This window comes from Acanthisitta chloris, unplaced genomic scaffold, assembly GCF_000695815.1.
Source record: "Acanthisitta chloris isolate BGI_N310 unplaced genomic scaffold, ASM69581v1 scaffold26745, whole genome shotgun sequence".
Taxonomy (NCBI): domain Eukaryota; kingdom Metazoa; phylum Chordata; class Aves; order Passeriformes; family Acanthisittidae; genus Acanthisitta; species Acanthisitta chloris.
In genome coordinates, this window is record NW_008675766.1 from 1 (window position 1) to 9,207 (window position 9,207).

The 9,207-nt window shown below is 38.0% G+C and overlaps 1 protein-coding gene across 1 annotated transcript in view; it reads right to left on the reverse strand.

Moving 5' to 3' along the window:
* Positions 1-2,898: 2,898 nt before the first annotated feature.
* LOC103803344 (lon protease homolog 2, peroxisomal-like) overlaps positions 2,899-9,207 on the reverse strand; it is a gene marked incomplete at its 3' end in the record, with an annotated part of 8,830 nt that continues 2,521 nt past the window's right edge. Inside the window, exons 3-7 of the mRNA XM_009075889.1 lie at positions 8,109-8,240; positions 6,740-6,862; positions 5,715-5,878; positions 5,029-5,123; positions 2,899-3,157 (exon numbers count right to left, since the gene is read on the reverse strand). Of these exons, the coding sequence (XP_009074137.1) occupies positions 2,899-3,157; positions 5,029-5,123; positions 5,715-5,878; positions 6,740-6,862; positions 8,109-8,240 (773 nt within the window). The remainder of the gene's footprint in view (positions 3,158-5,028; positions 5,124-5,714; positions 5,879-6,739; positions 6,863-8,108; positions 8,241-9,207) is intronic.

A 9,207-nucleotide genomic window follows, 5' to 3' on the forward strand; every position in this document is an offset into this window, starting at 1 on the left:
TGCTGGCACAGCTGTACTGGTGAGGAATCACACCTCTCCTCACACCACTGCACCTGAACAAGTCTTCAGCAAAGCCAGAAGTAAACAGCCTGAACTTCTAGAAACTGAAAAGCAATGGCAAAACAACAAAGAGCTTTACATGAAGGGGAGAGGAAGAGCTTCATACTGATCTCACCAGCACCACTACAAATAAATGGCACAATTACATCTTTCCTTCTCAAAAATAAAAAAACCCACACAACAGAGAAGATCATATAGTTCCTGTCTAATCCAAAATATCAATACTGAGGAGATTTTAAATGCAGTTAGCTTCTGGATAAAAAGATCTAAGTCATCCTGCAGGGTGGTTTGGGGATTTTAATTTTTTTAAAAATACAAGTAAACAACAAATGTAAACCAGCAAACTCTGACATATGGTATAGATGAGTGGTAAACGCAAACAACAGCTGAAGGATGTCTGCTAAAACAGTTCTGCTTTTGTACCAAGATGGTTTCACTTTGGGAATGCAGAACAATAGTTGCTACTCTTCACCCAGTCAAGAAAGGATGCACAAAGCCCAGCTGAGGGCACATGATCCACACTGAAATGGCAAAGCCTGGGTGTTTCTGATGGCCTGTTCACACACCATGTGGCACAGCACACGCTGAGCACCACTCCCACCCTGCTGCTCTCTAACACACTGTGGTGTCTGCTGGCTCTGTCAGTCTGCATCTCTCACTTAGGACAGAAATAAATGGCCAAAGTGAATGCTATTTCAGGCACTGTTTGCTTGCAAGTCAAACAAACACAGTTCCTTCTTAACGTTCTAGTACATTTAGTACATTTAAAAATGATGTTTAGTACTTCAGTAGGTACATATAGCATCATTCTTCTGCAATGTTAATGGAATCCTTAAGCCTTAAAGCCTAATAAGGAGCTTTTAGGAGAAAAAGATTGTCTCCTAATATATTAGAAAATCAGCCTACTAAACAGTAAAACTCAGGAAACAACAGCCTATGTATTCTCCACTTCTAGCCCACCTCTGTAATTCCTCTCTCTGACTGCCACCAGATGCACAGTATGGATTCACTGGACTGGGAATAACTTGCAGGATTTATTCACGTAACAGGACATTACTGAGCTCTACAGAAAAGCTGTAGTTCTAATCTGATTAAATGTGAGAAGCAGGAAAAAAAATAGCAGAATTTAAAACCAGCATGCAACAGTTGGTTCTGATTTTACCTGCAAAACACTTGAAAAAACAATTGGTAACAAGGGACTCCTTGTACCAGCTGCTCTCGAGTTTGTTTTTAAACTATACACTTGTTTGTTTATGAGTAACCCCATCATATGCTTGCTAATTCAGGATTATTTTTTCCTTTGCTGGTGAAAAATAAACTCTCTCATCAAATGCTTCCCATTGGCTAACTTCAAGTAAATTTGAAATTTGTAAGGTTAGCATCTAACATGCATTAACAGCTTATAATGCCTCAACAAAACTACAGTGACAGCCACAAACACCTGAATTTAAAAGGTTTCTTTAAGCCTCTATCACATGGCTCGACCTGGCTTTATTCTCTCTTAGGTTTAAGCACAAGATAGGAAGTTTGAGTTCTGTTTAAAATGCCAATTTCAAGACGTGGTTTCCCTGTCGCAAAGGCTTCAGCCCCAGAATGATGAGTATTTCACAGCCTCTAGTGGCTTCAGCTCGAATAGCAACGTGGTGTTTAATCCCATTTTGAAGTGTTTTTAGGATCTGTACCGTAAGCAACCTGAAACATTAGAATTCTTACTTCCTGAAGAGTGATTAATAACACAGGTCATGAGTTAGAGGGATAACATGTAGAGGAGGAGGAGCACAGAGTTTGGCACTTTTTCCACTGGTGTGTGAGCAAGTGGGTCTAAAGGCAAGTGAGCACACAGCTTGGCACTGCAGCCACACACCTGAGTGCTGCCAGGCAGGGAGAGCCAAGGGGTTAACAGGAGCTGTGTCTGCAAACCCCAGGTGGCTGCTGGGTACACTGACCAAACCTATACTAAGAAAAAACCTCAAACTTAGTGATTCTTTCAAGCTACAAATGCCAGGGGAGTGTCAAACACTCTGGAAAACAAAACTCCAGCATACCTGCCACAGTGGAGGGTGCCCAGGAAGAAACACATTGCTGGTTTTACCAAGGCTGCTGAACTAAAGGTTTACCCAACCACTCTGAATTTTTGAGCTGTTGTCAAGTACAAATTCACCGTTTTATCACGTTTTCCTCTCACACTCTGGTCTAAGAAGTGATCAGTAGTACATTATACCCTAGATTCCAAGAAACACATTATATTCCAGATTCCTGGAAGTTTATGCAGATGTTCAGCACAAGATTTCCTGCATTCCTTCCAGCTGGGACTGTGAGTTTCCACCACTCTGATGCATTCACACATGCAACTAGCTTACACAGTCAGACATCTGACACCAGAAAATTAATTTTCATTACAGCATTTCATTGGAGTTTTCATTAAAATTACATAGGGAAGTTACAAGAATAGGGTGGTTATAAAGGAATGTATTGCTATCATAGGCTATTTTGTATAACTAATCTTTGCATCCCTCTGAAAAAGTAGAAAAATCAAGAGTTTGCATTAAACTTGCCATTGAATTTTACTTCAAAGTGCTAAAAGGACCTAGGAGGAAATTCCATTCTCCCCCATAACAGTAAGAGGCAGCAGCAAAAGGAAAGAACACAGGTTGTATCTCGACACTAAACACCCATTAACTAACATTCTCTCTCAATAACACCCCTGAATACCAAGAAAAATCAATACCTACCAGTGTTTCAAATAAGCAGAATTTCTCTGTATTAGCTGAAAAATGAAAATGATCAATACATTCTGCAGAGAAAAAAACTGCAATTAGGAAAGGATGAAGTAGTTACCTATGGCCTCGAATATCAGACTGATCACAGACTCCTCCTAAAGCAATTCTGTGGAATTCTCGACCCAAAGTCTTGGCAATTGATCTTCCAACACTAGTTTTACCAACTCCTGGGGGCCCCACAAAACAGAGAATGGGACCCTTGAGGTTGTTTTTAAGCTGTCGGACAGCTAAGTACTCCAAAACTCTCTTCTTCAACTTCTCCATAGCATAATGATCATTATCCAAGACAATCCGAGCCGCGCGGATTTCGAGACGATCTGCCATGGACAACAGAAAAGCCATCAGCACATGTACCTTCAGAAATGGGAACAGTTCACTCTGCATCAGAAAAAAAGACATTCTCAAACACATTCATTAGTGCCATTTCCAAAACAAAGGTATTACAATTCTCCTCTAATAAGGAAATTAGGCATAAGTTAGATCACAGTACTGATAATGAGATTTAAACAAAAAAATCATCTTCTCACTCTGTCACAGATTGAAATCTGGTTCGAATGAACTTAGTGTCTATTCTAGAACAGCAATTCAATGATAAGCAATTTTTTCAGCATTTACTTTCTCACTGAAGTTAGTCTGTAATGTCTTCAGACCTGTAAGGTCTTCTCAAAGAAAAAATCATCCCTAGGTTTTCATCATCAGACTCAATGATAAGAGTCTAGAACTATCTCACAAACACAGCAGGATCTTACCAGCTCATGCAACACTTGCAGTGATTTGGCACTGCAAAAATACCCACGTGACACTAGGATTGGAAAAACTATTTTTTCTGCAATTGCCATAACTTGAGATAAATGGTCAGGCATCACTGATGGACATGAACTAATACTCCACACAGAGGAGGAACTTCCGGCAGCAAACACCAGTCTCCTTTGCTATACAGCACAAAGAGAGTAGGCAGGAAGCAGTGAAATCTCTCATCTCTGCACACACCCACCCTTCAGATTCTCTCCATTCCAGATGCAGAAGTCTCACACTGCTAAGTCTGCATATTTACATACAGACAACTGTGATTAAATTCTCATCATCAACCACGTAAATCTTTGCAATGAACCACTGAACAAAAAAAAAAAGCACTAAATATCATGATTTTCTAATTTTTAAAATATATTTATGCATATTTTTATTCCTTGTAGCCACAGAGTTCAAAATATCAATCACAGGAATCACAAACTTTGCTTAAAGTAAAAACTTCAAACTGCACCTGAGGTGGCGTAACTTTGAATGATCAAAGAGCAACTTTCACCAAAAAAAACATTCTGGTAGGACATGAGTGTCAACAAATAGCTTACATTCTGGGATTCTTTGAGTAACACTGTGCAGTATCTGCAGGCAGATCTTTTTACAATGTAATCATTAAATCAAATATTTACAAGAAGCTTTGTAAACAGCCAAGGCTCTAGTTCAAAACAGGAAAAAATCATCACTACACATACTAGCAGAGAGCAAAAGACAGACATTGCTGCAGGTGTGGTATGTCCACCTCCTGGGAAGTCACTCTGCCCACTGAATCTGCTTGTGTTGGTTGGCAGGAAATGTTTGTTGGTCATGTTTGGTTTTCTGCTCTTGCCTCACTCTCCATTTTTGCATACTGTTGCTGTATTAACAGCATCACTCTCTACTCACAACTTCTGAAAACTGTGGTACCAAGCAGAGATGATCCTCAGTTTTTCTAGTGCACCTCAAGTTGTGACTATTAAAATTAACTACAATTGTGTTTTTTCATCCTTTTGTTCCTTACCAAACCTTATTAAGATAAACCAGAACCTTCTTCAGGAAGATCAATGCTACAAAGATGTCCTTTTTCTTTTGTCCAACACACAAGAAGCAATTAGATGTTCATTTCTTCATTATTTTTGATACATGCTAGCAAGAATTATAAGTAATAACATCTTCATTTTTCTGTGAAACTATTCCCAATACTTTTTTAATTCATGCTATTGGATGTACAATTGAGCTAGCCTGAGGTTATTCAGGATACAGATCTCACTGAAGTTTAATGGTCTACCTGGCTCAAAGTAACATATTAATGGTGTTTTTCCAAGACAGAGCTAAGCACAGTGTTCACATGAAGGTTACTTGTCCTAAAGTGCCTGTGCAAGAGACAATCACCAATAACAGAAGGGTTTACCTTTCGTACTCTTGTTCCATGGCAATTCTACCATCAGTTCCAAGTAATTTCTTGTCAGAGCATATTCTGGCATTGACTGAGGCATCTTCTTTAACCTGGAAATATATGTACTGAATTCATAAGGCTAGCCAAAAAAACTGCACAGTAAGACTCTCCTGCACCACAAAACAGCTATTAAGCAAACCTGAGGCCCTCAGCAAACCCTTGTACCTTCTGACAACCATAACACTGAAAAAGCAAGTCACTACTCCACCAAATAGGACACTCCATATATGCATCCTCACTGAAAAGGAGTTTGTTAACCACCATATCACCATGGAGAGAGCAGTTATCCTCTCAGCAAAAACAGAGGGGAAAAAAACCTCAATAACGAGGTCAGTTTATTCATTAATCATTAACAATTGTGGTGTTGGCTTTTTTTTAAGACCTTTACTTCATAAGAAGCTTAGAGTTTCAAGCTCTACTAATGTATAAATCATATCTAGAAGACTTCATATTTCTTTGTCATCTCATGTTCAAAAAAAGAAATGATTAAATTTATAAGCAAAACCCAGCAATCTACTAAACTTTTTCAAATCATTTCCAAAACACAACCAACACAAACATGTATAAAACAGGAAAAGGTTTGCAAGATTTGTTTTAAAGTATCAAATAAGAGAAGAAACCACCATTTAAAAGACTCCCACCTTTTTATTTCCTTAAGACAAACTTTAAGAGCTTGTTCTGACATGCTGGATGTCCTAATCTTTTTTTCTAGCATGACAACATCATCATGATCTTCTTCTTCCTCCTCATCTTCTGCAGTGTTTGCAACATGATTGATTCTTCGACTAGGACGAATAGCTACAACCTAGGAAATGGAAAACAGAACCAGAGAACAGCATCAGGCTTTGTTTTTTAAATAAGAGGTGTTGTTTGGCTTCGAGTGGAAACCATGACAAAAACGTGTGAGGTGCACAGAAAAATGCAGATTTTAATTCCATAAGTAACTCCACAATGTGTTACTGGAGCTACTTTTAAAAGGTGCAGTTCTTACTTCAGTGTGTGTATTTCCTAAGTGTGTTGTCATCTACCCTCAACTAGCAAACAACAGAAGCCAAGAACAAAACTGAAAGCTGCTGTTTGTAATTTTTCAGGCATGGCAGCCCACTGTAGCAGAATAAACCCAATCCTTACAAAACCATGAAGTCTTTGCTCTTCTTTTTCATTTCTCAATTACTTCCCATTTACTAAATTGCATAAGTGCAGTTAGATGCAGAAGAAATATAAGCAGCTCTAGCTGAGCAAGCTGCATTTTACACCACACATTCTTTATCTGTATGTCCAAAGCTACTAGTCACCTGCAATGCCATTAGTAACAGGTACAATCTTCACTGCACAGGCCAAATCTCAATGTGTGCATAGCACACAGAAAAACTCACTCCTTAGAGGAATCTGAGCATTCATCTAACATCACAAAGTGCTCAGATTAAAATAAATAAATAATACAAAGCCTAGGCAGTGTTCAACAAATATTTTCTCTTTTAGGTATCTACACAGCCAAAGTTGCCAGCTGAGTATTCTCTGCAGCTCCAGACTGACTATCAAATGTTATGGCTATACATTAAAACTTGGCACAGACTAAAATCATGTGTCTTCACTAGCCAGTTTGAGAAGTTCATCTTTATATTTATCTAGGATGTTTAAGTATCCCAAATTTAAAGGTTCATACCCGTTTATCATCATCCTGTTTGGGCTTTCTTGTTTTCTGAAGCAGCTTCAGGCCTTCAATCTGTCTAACCAGCAATGGTATAGTCATCTTGAACCGTTCTTCCAGCCTCACAGCATCTAGAATCTAAGAGCAAGGAGTTGTCAGCAGCCAACAAGTTCACACTGATGGATCATCAGTTTGGGGGAAGGGAACATGGAGGTACTGTTACTGGTTTTTGACCAGTTAGAGGAAAGATGGATTAGGAAAAAAGGTAGCAAGAAAAGCAATCAGAATCCTGTACACAACATCTAGTCTCAAGGGTCTGGATACCTAAACTACAAAGCACTCCAAGCTATAAAAAAAAATATTTTCCCTGTCTGTTTTTAAGCATCTTAGTATTTCAGTTGCATTTTCTGTGGCAAACATCTATTGGTGTTCTATTTTTCAACTACTGAGCCTCAGGAAAGAGTTGGACCTCTAAGAAAGTTATAGCATGATCTTCTTGGCTAACCTAGGAAAAAAAAAATCACCTTATGCCTTTAGATTTTTTGCTTAGAGATTTTTTGTCTTTTTTTAAAATTTTATACACCATTTCATTTTCATGTGAAATGAAGTTGCCATGTGGAAATGGGGAGAATTCTGTTCTCTATTTTCACAGCTTCCACTGGCTGCTCTTCTCCTTAGAGCTTCTAACAGGAAAAATGGACATGCTAAATCTAATGACCAATGAACTTTCCTCCAGCAGGATGTTCAGCTGTAGTACACACCTTCCCTCAAGTTATTGCACTAATTTCTATTTAACAAAAGAAAAGGAACACCAAAACTTCCAAACACAGCAAGCAAATACAGAAATCAGAGTAGTAAGCATCAAACCATAAGGATGGTGTTCCATAAAGTTGCTTTGACATATGATGGAAACTTAACCAGTGTCTCAGTATTTGAAGAAACTCAGACTTCAAAAGGTTTTCTAGAAGATTTAAAAACAAATTGTTCTGAAGCTGTTAGTATTAAGATACATATGATCTGTTAAATGTGGTAGGTCAGCAAGGTTTCAACACAATTGAAGAAAGAGTTATCATCTCTCCCACGAAAAAGGGAAGACCATGCTGTATTTATTGTTTACTAAAATGAACTATTTCCAAGGCTAACTAGATTAATTTACCTGCAAGGTGAGTTCTGACACATACATATATAAACACCTTTAAACAACAGCATAAATACTTTTTACAAGCATTCACTCTGAGTTGTAACACAAGCACCTGCTGGCACAACATTATCACTGTCCAGTCTCAAGTGTAAGCAATTCCAGAATCATCTCAAAGTGACTGGCCATAAAAAAAGGCAGCAAACACCTAACTCCACTTAAAACAAAAGGTTAAGAAGATAATACCTGAAGCTTCTCTTGGTTGGATGTGCGGATGATAGAAGTGAGAATATCTGGCAAAGCTTCTCTAGGCAGATTGTCCAGGAGACGTCTCAGCTTTGCGACCGCAGGCACTGACATATCCAACATCTCAACCAACTAAGAAACACACAATGAACAACATGAGTGGTTTGCTAGGTTTCTTTTTGAATTACCAAAGGGAACATCTGACTAAACAGGACTGTACTTTTCAGTATGCAACATGTCTAGGTAGTTTGCCAAAAAGCTAGTGAAGTAACTTCACAACAACTTCATAGAAGAGGAACTAACTCAGCACAGGACATCAAGACTCTGGGCTTCCTGCTTGTCTGAGAAGTTACAAAATAGTATAGTTTGAGGTGTTTTTTCAATATTTCCCATGTCCTCTGATTAAAAACTTCCCCAATTATCTTAACACTATGATGACTCTTTTTACCCATGTCATCTGATTAAAAACTTCCCCGGTTATCTTAACACTATGATGACTCTTTTTCTCTACATCCTTTAAACTCCAACTCATTGTACCTAGAGCGTTTATAACCAAGAGGGTTTTATTTCTTCCTTAATAAAAAGGCCAAACTCACTAAAAAAAAAAAATCCCTTGTATGTATTTTCATGTATATACTAAAAAATTATGCACAAAATCTGATTAAAAACTTCCCCGGTTATCTTAACACTATGATGACTCTTTTTCTCTACATCCTTTAAACTCCAACTCATTGTACCTAGAGCGTTTATAACCAAGAGGGTTTTATTTCTTCCTTAATAAAAAGGCCAAACTCACTAAAAAAAAAAAATCCCTTGTATGTATTTTCATGTATATACTAAAAAATTATGCACAAATTAATTAAAGGTATTCCTTTTCCTTTTACTAGAGTGTATTTATAGTATTGCTATATGTGAAACACCAACTTAGCCCAGCACTAACATACACAGACTCATCCTGAAATGAGCTGTAGAGTCACACTGGAACTCAGCACAGAAACCTTAAGCTAGGACAAAAACATTTATTTTGCAGCAGAAATACCAAAACCCTACTAGTCACTGAACAATATAAGAACTAGAGGAAGGCAGATGTCGTGGTTTA